General features: G+C 43.2%; 1 protein-coding gene across 1 annotated transcript in view; it reads right to left on the bottom strand.

Annotated features, from left to right (window-relative positions):
- Positions 1–12,689, bottom strand: part of TM9SF2 (transmembrane 9 superfamily member 2) — a 993,889-nt gene that overhangs the window by 729,761 nt on the left and 251,439 nt on the right. The window contains exon 7 of the mRNA XM_069637011.1: positions 30–141. Coding sequence (XP_069493112.1) covers positions 30–141 — 112 coding nt within the window. The remainder of the gene's footprint in view (positions 1–29; positions 142–12,689) is intronic.

The following is a 12,689-nucleotide window of genomic DNA, read 5'->3' on the forward strand; positions in this document are numbered from 1 at the left end:
GCTGCAGCAAAATTATTGATGATACTTACGTGAAACTTAACAGAATATGTAAAAGGAATTTGTATCTTCCCCTCATTCTTGTTCTTAATATTCATGGCTGTTCCGGAGCAATCTGGTTTGGCAATATCTGTAGGTTTGAAACTGTGGACATATAAAGTTTACATAATGTACAAAAGACGTACTGGCTTTGAAAAAGCACCGTTTAGCCACAACATCTAACAGTAATAAAATAAACTAGTTATTTTGAGGAGCATAGCAGCAGTGTGCAAGTAATGAGGGATCTCCAGTAGAATTACACATATAATAAATGTTGCTCATCCAGCTGTCAGTCTATCAATTTATCCTCTAAAAAGGGTTGTTTTTATAACCACTTTCTGCAACAGAAGGGTAGCAATAAAAAGACAAGGCAAGCAACACACAGGAAAGCACGTAAAGACAAGCACACTGGCACTTTAAGAGAAGAGGGTGCTGCTAGCTGTCAATGCATTGCAAGTTGTACACTAAAATAAAATAAAAAACTATAGAGTAAAGGGTCCATCTTGTATTCATTCCTGGTTCTGATTCTGGATAACAGACAGGGGGTTGTTTATGAAGTCAATAAACCACTGATGGGAGAGAAATATGAATAAAAGGAAGTGACTTTCCTTTTTCCATCAGTGGCTGTCAGGAAAAAGGGCTGGTGCAAGAAAGGAGTGTGCAAAAGGCGGTAGAGGTCTGTGGAATTCACAAATTCAACTCTAACTACATTTACCAGCATTCTTTGGGGATAATTGTAGTTGCGGGCCGTGTGGCCGTTGACACAGCTGGTAAGGATTAACAATCGTTTATAAGGAGTAACTGAGCCACGGAAGGTGTGGCTTTTTTTGAGTATCGAAGCAGGAGCAGGCGTAGCTACGACGCAGGCAGCAGCATGTGAAAACTCTCGACGGGAACACGGACTACAGGCGGCTGCAGAATCCACTTTAGAAGCTGAAAACTGCTACGTCCGGGTAGGCTTGCGGGCCTCCCGGACTTGAGTTAAGTACAGGGCGAGCGGCGGCGGGCAGAATCACGCTCTTACGAGTGTTATTTGCTGTGTGTGGAAACGGCACGCTTACCGCTCGGACATAAGTAGTTTGTCCTTGTTTCTAGGACCCTGCTGCCTTGAAACCCTGTGCTAGAAGTTTGTTCGCTCGCAAGTTTCATTTATCAATGCGGGTGGAAGAGCCATTACTGCATTGCATGACAGCAAATCACGTTCTAAAATCAAAAGGGGCATATGTTATTTGTTATTTATGTTGCTGCAAATACGTTTCATGTTATGTGTTCATATTCATTTTTTTCTGTAAGCCCACGGGCCATGTGTTTGTTGATTCATTGTGGGATTTTCTCCCAAGAATGACATGTGCAGGGTATCATCTATGTTTCTGTATTTATGAGGTCGTAGGAGCAGGTCTAAGACTATGGTAGATGCACGTATTAAGGTGTTTCAAATCTCAGGTCTAAATTCTGTGTATGGTATGCTGGATACAGGTGTAAAGTGTTCAGAGGAAGATAGATAGGGTTTTTTCCCGTTGCTCCCCTTGTCCTATCCAACATAGGTTTTCCTAACCCTCTTACCGGTGTTCCTAATTTCCCCCACCCTATCCACAACCTCTTCCCAACTCCTCTTCCCCCCATTGGCTGCCACGTGGTGTCCTGTTTATTCTATCAGGTGCCTGTGCCAACCACGGGTGGAGGGTCGACTTCATTCGGCTTCTGTGGTTCGGGAGAGAGTGTCGAATTCTCTTCCCTTGTACTGAGTATTATTGACAGTGGCTCTTCATATGTAATGTATTAATGTAATGTATTAATACTGAATAGAATATCAAGCACATCCCTCAACCAGGAAGTGGAAATCCGAAAGCAAACCGGTAAAGAAAAAAAAAAAGATTGTACGGCTAGAACATTTCATCCTTCAAAACTGGAGGACTGATCACTGCTAGAGACTCAGAGGCCTGACAAACATGAATGTCTGCTCTCACATGTGCTCAAAAGGTGTGCACAAACATCCTTGCAAATCTGTCATAGGATATTCCTCAAGAGGGCAGGCGTACCGTTTTCTCCTTTGTGGAATATTGACGCAAATTCCACTTTCAGTGATTTCAACATTCTGCCCCTCAAAGAATAACCCTTCATGCAAAGGCTACGATTATGACATTTAAAAAACCCCAAAAACGTCGTATGTTTTCAAGAGATCTGCTGGACTAATCTAGAAGCTCCGCTCAGACAAAAAAGTCAAACAGTCCAAATGTAAAAGTTAGCTTCATCAGGCTGTCAAAAAATAGAAAGACAAGCGTGTTTCCGGCAGTTTGTGTCTCCATTTCCTATTCTTTACATATTATATACAATGCTTTTTCAGGCTTTCCCTTTAATGCTGGGTGAAAGGCCTGTCTAGATATTTACATGTGCATATTAACAAATATATCAATTGTAGCTCACACTGGTCTCGGTTTTGAAAGACTACTGCAGTTGTGTTTTTTATTACAAAAACAATGCATCTCTTACGTTCTGATAACCATATCAATCAACAAACCAAAAACATTTTAGGTTCATTCACCTTTTAATAAAAATACTATACAATGGTTTGCAATGGTATCTTACTTAAAACATTTTGTTTGTATTTGGAATACTTAATAGTATAGTGCAGCACAAAATGTGCCATCATGCATTATGTCCACACTTTAAAGGTAGATCCAAACGTATTGGTCGCAATCAAAAATTAAATGCAAGTCTTGGGTTAACAATGCTTCCTTGGGTTTCTCACTAGGAACTCTTAAAAATGCTTTCCATTGAATACCTTTCCTGGCACCTCTTTGATCATTTTCAATTTAATTAGCATGCATGCATGCTTCTAAAAAGTTAATTACAAGATAGTTCCCCCTCCCCCTCCTTGTGCCCCTTCCCATGTCTGATCTTTCCAACTCCTTGCCCCTCTCCACTGGAACTCTTACCTTTCCCTATCCGCTCAATCTCTTCATTCTCCTCCTTCCGCTCATCCTTAAAATCCCACCTTCTACATCCTCCCTCCTGAAAATTCTCCACCACTTACTCCCTTTCTTCCCCTACCCAGGTTCATATGTTATGATCTCAGCAAATTGTTCTACTTACTGTTCTCGATGATGTGACTCATGACTTGTACCTACTGCTCCTATTGTATTTAAGTTGTTTTATGTGAAGTGCTTTGGATTAAAGCGCTATATAAAATGTAATAAAATACAAAAATACAAATAGTTCGATTCTATTTTTAGATTGGCTATATTGCTGATTTCCAGGTCTCCCGTTGCTGGCGTGGGTGATTCGGCTTCCTTCCCATTTGCTAAGGTTACTCAGATCATTTGGTCACCTTTCCTCTGCATGCCCGAATGGATCTGAGGCAGCCAGCACCTCTTCCTTCTTGAGATCTTCTGAGTCTGCTCTACTAACCTGATCTTGAGAAACCTTCATACTGTTAACTCATTAAATGTCATCAGAAAAGCAAATCCCTGAGGCTTCCATTTCTTCATTAGCCACTGGTTGCTATATCTGTTTTCCAAATGGTCATTTGTGTTTATAAACAAAATATCCCTACATAATTGGTTATAGTCAAGCGGCACATCGAGTAGAGCGCTCGCTTTGACATCCGTGCAGAGCTTGCTAATGCAGGTTCGAATCCCGGCAGGGCCAAACTCAGCCTTTCATCCTTCCGAGGAAGATAAATGAGCACCACACACCGTGGGTAATAATAAGCAGCACTCAGATACCTGAGGGTTCGTAGCGCTATATAAATGCCAAATTATTATTATTGTATTACATCATATTCATGACCCTATTCCGCCCAGCACCCTGTTGGTCATCTTATTTGAGATAACCTCCCTACATTAACTGGGTTCTTGTTGCATCTTCTATTCTAAACGGGCTCTTGCCAAACTATATGCGAGTAAGCAGGTTTATAGTCATAATGTCGAAAAAAAAATGTCGACAGACAAAAATGTCGAAAAAAAATGTCGAAAATAATAATGTCGACATCCTATACTTATAATGTAAAAAGTCATTTTTTCGAAAAAAAAATGTCGACATTTTTTTTTTACATTATGACTATAAACCCTTAAAACTATCAACACCTCACCCAACACCCCCCTGCCACCCCCCCCCCACACCCCCCAACCACCCTTTCACCCCTCATACTCAACACATACCAATTATTTATTTATTCAATAATTAAATAAATAAAAATTGTATTTACTATGGGGGCCCCCCCCAACCCCCCTCACCCAACACCCCCCTGCCACCCCCCCCACACCCCCCCCAACCACCCCTCATTCTCAACACATCATATGACAATGCATTACTTACCGTAAAAGCATTTCTGATGGTTGTATCTGCTTAGATTCACATGCTGTGCATAGGTCCGACATCCAGTGGTCACTGCGGAGTATTGCATTTTGTTTTTTGTAGTCGAAAAGGGGACGTCGACAAGGCGTGTCTGTAACACTATCCCTATAGTGACGTGCGTTGTACCCACAATCCCTCACGCGTCGAGGTCCCTCTGTTTGTATTTTTCTGCCCTGAGGGAGCCTTATAGACGTGAGTGAGTACAGAAAAGAGAGATATAAAAGGAAGTCTATGTTCCTTCCATCCGAGCGGGGAGGAAGGGTGGGCGCATGTGAATCTAAGCAGATACAACCATCAGAAATGCTTTTACGGTAAGTAATGCATTGTCTTCTGATGTTTGTTAATCTGCTTAGAATCACATGCTGTGCATAGACTAGCGAGCAGTACCCGGAGTTGGCGGTGGGTTATGAGAAGGAACAGTAGAGAAAAGATGTCTTAATACTGCCTGTCCCACCTGGGAGTCAGATCTAGAGTGTGCATCTAGACAGTAGTGTTTTGTAAAGGTGTGCACAGAACTCCAGGTAGCCGCTTTGCAGATGGACTCAAGGGGAACATTTGCAATGAATGCTATGGAAGCCCCAGTGCCTCGAGTGGAATGTGCTCTTGGCTTGAAGGGTAGTTCTCTCTTAGCAAGAGTGTAACAGAGAGTGATGCATTGAACAATCCATCTAGATATAGTGGATTTTGAGACCGCATCTCCTTCTCTTCCTGCTGCCACCGAGACAAAGAACTGATTAGTCTTTCTCAGTGGTCTGGTTCTTTCCATGTAGAACATGACAGCTCTGCGTACATCTAGTGTATGCAGACTTTTTTCTCCCGAGCTGGAAGGGTTTTGAAAGAACGTTGGTAGTTCTATAGTTTGGTTTACATGAAATTTCGAGATGAATTTAGGTGCAAACCTTGGGTGTGTGCATAGAACCACCTTATCTTTGTGAACTGTTACGAAGGGGTCTAGTACAGAAAGAGCCTGTAGTTCACTTACTCTCCTAATGGAGGTGATAGCTATTAGGAAAGCAGTCTTAAGGGTGATATCTTTAAGAGTTGCCTTGTGCATGGGTTCGAAGGGAGGGCCCATGAGTCTGGAAATCTAGAGATGGGTCCCTTTGTGCTAGTCTTTTAAGTTTTCTGTACTCCTTCCTTTTCTCTACTAGATCTTTACTGTATGCATGAGAATGAGAATGATCTTTCTTCACGGCTGATGCTTTCGCTGGGGCCATTAGAAACCTAGTTAGTAAGGGTGTATAATCCAGGTCAATTTTCTTTTTTGCTCTGTCGATCTTAGAGTTTGAGAACCTACAAATTGGGCTTCCAATTCCCGTAGGCCCTTTGCAGATATTTTAACTCGCTTGCCTTTTTCTGTTGTCTCCAATGGCAAATCGCTCAGGGTCATTTGAGGTTTGGCTGCCCAAACTTCTACCACTAAGAGATTGTGATCACTAAAAGTTGTTGGCCTGATTGTAAAGGAGCGAATCTCTGGCAGGATGTCTCTCGAGACGAATATATGATCTATCGTTCCTGTTTGTTCGTCTCTTTGCCATGATGGGATTGCCAGGTTTGCCTTATTTCGCTGCCAGTGCAGGTTGTGCATATCTCGTTCAGCCATGATCTTTTCAAGGAATTTGCCTCTCTCCCGTACGGGAGACTTTTGGGTTAGCGATGTAGAGCGATTTCCAATTCCTTCACAGATGGCATTGAAGTCCCCACCTATGATGGTACTATGGTCAATCCGTATCTTCTGTGCTCCTTCCAAAACATTTTGAAGTTCATTAGTGAAATCTTCGTTAGTTGTTAACTGGGGATTCCAGTAGACGTTGACCAAGAGAACCATACTTTCCTTTCGGTTCATAGTGGAAGGTTTTCTTATGAGAAGCGAGGCCTGTATCCAGTAAGGAGATTTTAATGTTTCGAAAATTTCCAGGCCTGACCCTGCTTTGATGGCAGTAATAAGTCCTGCTGACGGTCTTCCCGATACTCCTTTTCTGGCGCACGTGAATACTATATCATAACCATCGAGTTGAGGTTTGGTGGTTAGCCAGGTCGACTGTAGACAGAGTGCGTCAAAATTTCCCAGGTTAACATCGGTTACCTTTGTTAAATGAGCAAAGCCTCTCGTGTTCCAACAACCAATTCTTAGTGGGTTTGGCGATGGAATTTGTGTCTCCTTTACTTTAAGCTTGCCCAAATATGTGGAAGTCTTCTTTTCCGTCGTTCATTGCTAATGGTCTTTTCTGTCTATTACTTCAGTTCTATGCCATGTCCATGATTCCACTTCGTTTGACCTTAATCTACCATCTTTGTTGGAAGATTGATTATTACAATTAGATTGCTGAGGTCTTTTGTTTCGATGAAAGTTTTGTTCCCGTTGAGGTTCAGTTTGAAGATTTGTCTCAGATCTTTTTCTTTATTTCTGTTTGACCGCTCCTGTTCCTAAATTGTATGGTCCTCGGCTCATCTGAACAGGCTGCGCATGAGGCATTTTACTGATATATCTAGTACTCGTTTGTTGGGTGGCCTTTTGATTTCTCGTGTCTCTATCACTTCGTTTAATTAAATCCTCTTTTTCATGTGCACATTTGGGTTCTGATAATTCAAATCCCATGGACAACACATTTTCGGATTCTCTCAATAGGTAGCGTTTGGTATTTTCCGAAGAGAAATGTATGTAGGAATAATCAGTTCTCCCTGTGGTACTCGGTTCTACTATCCAGAGATCTTTATTGCCAATATGCTGCAGGCTTGTAATTTGAGTTAAGATTTTAATGATGTTAGTTCTGTTCATGATTATGTCGTCTTGCTTTGAGTTGATGTTTTTCAGTCTTAGCATATGGGCACTTATAATTTGTTTTGCTGCTTTTTTCCGCTCTCGATCTTGTTCTGATTTACTTTCTCCTTTTTTTTTCAAATTCACCTCAGTGATGTATTGGAGGTAGGAATCAGATGTCTTTTTTTTGTTGTCATGGCTAAATTTACTAGGCTTTTTCCGCTCCCCTTTGTCATCCTGTCCTCGGGTATAAGCCAGAATAGACCGGTTTTTATTTTCCTTCCATATATTTGTGACGTATTTACGTCCCTCGTTTGATCTTTTTTCTTCCTGGACGTTAGACCTTGGATTTATGGTAGACGTGGATTCGGCTTTTTGAGATCTTAGGTTTTTCACTGTTGCTTCTGTTGGCGAGTCAGGAATTTCGTGCACTTGGACCTTGTGTGGTGGTTCGTTTTTAGGAGAGTCAGTAATCACTTTGTGTGCCTTTCTCTTTGATGATTTTTTTTTTGGGTGATTTTCGAACCCTATCTCATCCACTGTCAAAATGCTCCAATCCGACTGCTCCTCTACCACAAAAACGGGCCCTTTTTCCTTTACACAATTAGATCACTTTTCTCTCCCATCGATAATACGAGCAATAGATTTCGTCTCTGGTTTGGTTGAAGGACCGTTTTTCCTAACGGCGACTTTTTGCTGCTTCAGCAGTGATTGAGGAGCCAGTGAAGCAGTTGGTCTGTTCACATCCTTCTTCAAATTTCGATTGACGATGGATTTTTGTTGCGAAAATATTCCAAATGTAAAGTTCTTTGGCTTTGCATTGATGTCTTTACTAGGTTTCCAGACTTTCCCCGGTCTTGATATAGGAGAAGGGATTAGGTGCTTCTTTGGCTGCCCAGAGCGTATCTACTTCTTTTTCCGTCACCATGTGATTATCTCCTTCCTCAAGAATGGCTATAATGGCATCCAATGGCTCGTCCCCTTGTTTGGGGTCGGAGATGTTGGCGATTCTTTCGTCATGAGCTAGTGATCTCGCAGTTTCGTCCTTTGTGACAGATGAAGCGGTCTGATATATATTGGAATATTGTGATTGTTTGTTCTCAGGTTCATCAACTGACGAGTGGGATCCATGAGCGCAACAGCAAAGGCGGGTTTCAGCCTGCCCTTTTTTTTGCATTCTTCCATCCGATTCAGGATTTTGGGCCCCCATAATGTAGCCTTCCAAGTATTGCAGTTTAGATTGCATTATGGTAAGCATAGACACCTGGTCCCGGAGTATATCATTTATAGTCTCGTACATCTTTGTAAATGGCGCCATTGCTATCGTCACTGACGACATTAATGTTGATAGGTCCATACTTTGCTGCACGAGATTTGGTGGAGGTAGTTGTTGGGTTTCCTCAAATCTCCGCGTTCCGACTGGGGCGGGATGCAGTGAGGTTGTATTTCCCCCGTTGATCTCGTTTTCTTTCAGGGGGGTGATTGGGCCTTGTTCGACTAAAGGCGTCAATACTCCGATATCCATCTCTTGCTTCTCGTCTGCCTGTGATCCCTTATTCTCTTCACTTTTAGAGTCCATATCTCGAGGCTCTTTGGTAAAGCTGCATTCTATAGGTATAGTTTCGTGCAGGTATGTGTTGGGCTTTCGCTTCAAAGCCTCTTCTTCAGTGATCTCTATGTCTGACCTTAGTTCAACCTCAGGTAAAGCTTGGGTGCTTATTTCAATGATCTTTCCCGTTAATTTGCTAATTTCAATCGTCTCCTTGTGGTTACTTGAGTAATGCAATCTTAGAGAAGGGACAATCCCTCCTTGTATCTTGGTTGATGTGCTGTTCGATGCTTCTGGACTTGCGGGGATCTCTACTATATGGCAGTCTAGTTTTGATGTGTTTATTTCTGCTTCACCTAAACTCTCGAGAATTCCACAGTCTGACAACTCTTGACCTTGATTTAAATTTAGCTCCATCTTCTTTTTAAAAAAATCATTTATGGCTGCCGCTGTGCAGCCTTTAATAGGACCGATTTTTGGCCCCAGTTTTTTTTTTAAGAGAGCTTTGGGTCTTGAGGTCATTCTACTTCTCGCTTTATTGTAATTATATCGGTACGGTTTGCAGGTCGTCGTTAAGGGTATGCTGTTCTGACACTCATTATCCACTCCCGTTTTTTCTTTTTTCTTTTTCAGTTGGGTTTTCATTTGAAAATATGCAACTGTCGGTTTTTCGAGAATCTTGGTTGCAATGTCCAATTCAGTGACGATTTCAATATCCTCAATGCTACCATCCTCTACAGAGTCGAAAACCGCCGGGTTTCGATGTGCAGTTTTACAATTAAGTGCTTCTCCAGGCTTTTCGTTGGCCAAATTTAGTATCGGCCGATGTTCCTTTAGTTGACTCTTGGTTTACTGCTGCTGATGCATTATGGATTTGCACAGCGCATAAAGTTTTCATTGCAAGCCCTGATGGCTTAGACATTGAGTCTTGATTGCTGCCTGTGTTATTTGAAGGCTCTGAAGACTCACCATTGGCAGCCACGGCCATCCTTAAGCATTGTCCAACATGATTCTCAGTTTGTTCTTTTTCTCCCTTTGGGCTACTGTAGTTCGTAATGTCAACAGGCAATGCAGCGTGGACTGTATTTTCTTATAGTCTGGTTCCCCTCCTCTTCTGGGCACACGCGTGCGGATCGAGGGGCCGGCGTCGTTGACTCAGTAGTTCCTGCCAGCTGAGCCTCTGCTTGCAAGTCGCCTCTCAGGTCCACCGAAGGCAATGGCCAAACTTGTTCCGTTTCCGGTATGAGGGGGAGTACTCCGCCGCTGGAATTATTCAGCAGCAGCCTCGCGTTCTTGTATTTGGGTGTCGCAGGAAACTCGGATTGGTCAGATGAGATGGTACGCATCGGCACCCGCTTGGGAGCCGTGATCTTCTCTCCGCGCTTCCTGGGATTTCCTCTTCCCAGACAGGACTCCTTCAACAGTCTGAGCACCCGGTGATTTGTTGCAGTCTCAACCTCGGTGAGCGGGCAGGTAAGGGAGAGGGAAGGCGGGGAGAGTACAAGGGAATTGGGTGAGATAACGGGAAAACAGGTAGCGGGAAAGGGGGACTTCTCCGAAAAGGGAAAGGGAGTGCGGGAAGTATGGGGGGAAACATGGGGGGCTAAAAAGTCTGAGGCTAAGGGACCCTTTGAAGAACCCTCCACTCCCCGAATGGGGTAGGTAAGAGGTGCCGTACCTGTGACCGCTCCTGATTGTGGTTGCGGTGACTCCTCCCTTGCAACTGGGGTTTCGTTCAAAGTATTCATTGCAAGGGTAGTCCTCTCAGACTCGTCTGTGCACGGGTGTGTCCATACCGGTAACTTTTTCCTTTGGCCCACAGTCGGGCCACTGTCTGCGACCTCACTCTGCTGCTCACTCCGCGGGTGGAAGGCCTTTTTGTAGACACAGGTATGCTGGGAAAAGTAGAGCAGAGAGACTCCAATCTGCCACTGTCTGCGACCTCACTCTGCTGCTCACTCCACAGAATTAGCCAGAGGCGCGTGAGCAAAGGAAGGGGACACCCAGTGTGCAGCTGGCACCGATCGGAGGAAGCCCCCACTGTCATCTTAGGATGCAGGCAGGTGTGGAGCCCGCTCGGAGCTGTGCACGCCGCTGACAGCGGCGGGCTTCACCACTCCCAATTCCTCTTATTGCCTCCTTGAGTTTCCCGGTTTTTGGTATTTAAAAAAAAAATCCGCACGGGCGTGCTTATTCCACAGGGGCAAGTTCTACCTTACACACACATATAAGGGGGAGGGACTGGATTAGAGGGTGAGCATGTGGGTGAAGGGGCATTCAAAGACCGATTTCTCATATCGTCCCATAAGGGATTTCCACACCCATATGATCCTCCCCAGGTGCACCAGCCCTAGGGGGGACTACTGGAATGTGGCTGCACTGCCCTGACCCCATGGGAGGGGTTCTCCCCAATGGTTGAAGGGACAAGGTCCAAGGACAAAAAATCAATAAGGTGCGGTTTAAAATAGCAATACAAGTATCAAAAAATAACTCCTAGGATGGAATAGTAAAGGAAAAAATTCATAATGCGTCAATTTGTGGAACCGCGGTGCACAGTCAGAGCTTAATGCTTACATGTATGTACAAAAGTGCAATGAGCAATAGCACAAACCACAAAAGAATGCTCCCATAAACCTAAAAAAGAAAGTCAAGCAACAAAAAAAAAAAACAAAAAAAAAAACACTATACAAATTGGCTGATACAATTCTCAAACCAAGATGGGAAATTATTTCATGACGCAACCCAAACAATCTGATGAAAAACTTAAGACTACAGTGAGTATTCATCTGTACTGTGCCAACCCATGTGAAGAATAATCCAATGCTTCTGAGAGATATTTCAGACAAATGATAAGCAAGCACAATACCTAAAAATTGACAATGCATTAGGAAAATATTCTTTAAGGAGCCCGTGAAATTGCAGCCTGTGAACGCTCAAACAATTGTAAGATTACCTCAAACAAAGAGAAAAAAGTAGACAAACTTTTTTTAAAACAAAAAAATAAGATTACTCACTCAAGTTAATCTTTTTACTGTATGCTCCTCCCACGGATACCTCATCTTTGATATACCGATATCCTGAATGCAGCTCATCGACAGAGGGTGCCATACGTCATTGAGTCGAAGTCCCTCCATCTACGCACTCTGATAGAACGTCAATATAAATAGCATGCACTGCTCCCATTGCCTCAGTTCTAGTTCCCCACTCCCCTCTTCTTGCACAGCCAACTTCGGATATGTCACCCGTATAGGCATTGAAAAAGAGGGACAATGAATTTAATAATACACAACCACAGTCACCGGGGTAGGTTGTAAGGCTGATGAGGAATCCATAGGGAGAAACATTCAGTAGAAAGAGCATTACCAGGGGCAAGTCATTTGTTCCTCTAATGGATTAGGACCTCCCACGGATTCTCATCTTTGATATATCCCCACAGCTATTTTTGTAAATTGAGGTGGGACCAGTACATTTTTGTTACTGGTTTATGTTGTGTAAAACAGCTTTCCCAAACCTAGCATCCAGACCAGGAATCGAGGCAGTAATATTTTGAAAAGGTGTGCATCGAGACCAGGTTGCAGCATTACAGCTGTCCTGCACCGGTAAACCCATTTGCACAGCTGAAGCGGTTGCCTCACCTCAGGTAGAATGTACCCTTACACTCTCAGGTACATCCTTCCTAGCCAAAGAGTAACATTCTGAAACGCACCGAATTATCCATTGTGACAAGGTCTGCTTTGTCACATACTGACCCAATCTGTGTCGGTATAATCAACAAAGAGTTGATCGTCTGGTCTAATCTTTGCCAGCCTGGTAATGTAAAAGCTAAAGCCCTTTTATAATCCAATCTATGTAACCTCTCTTCCTCCTCAAGTGGAGCTCCCATCAAAAACGTTAACACCAAATGTAAGTCCCAAGTCGGAACTATAAAAAAAGGGACTGATTTAAAGTTGTCAGTTCCTTGAGAAACTGTATAATAGGCATCTTAAA

The sequence above is a fragment of the Ambystoma mexicanum genome, chromosome 7p (assembly GCF_040938575.1).
Source record: "Ambystoma mexicanum isolate Mex_15411 chromosome 7p, UKY_AmexF1_1, whole genome shotgun sequence".
Taxonomy (NCBI): domain Eukaryota; kingdom Metazoa; phylum Chordata; class Amphibia; order Caudata; family Ambystomatidae; genus Ambystoma; species Ambystoma mexicanum.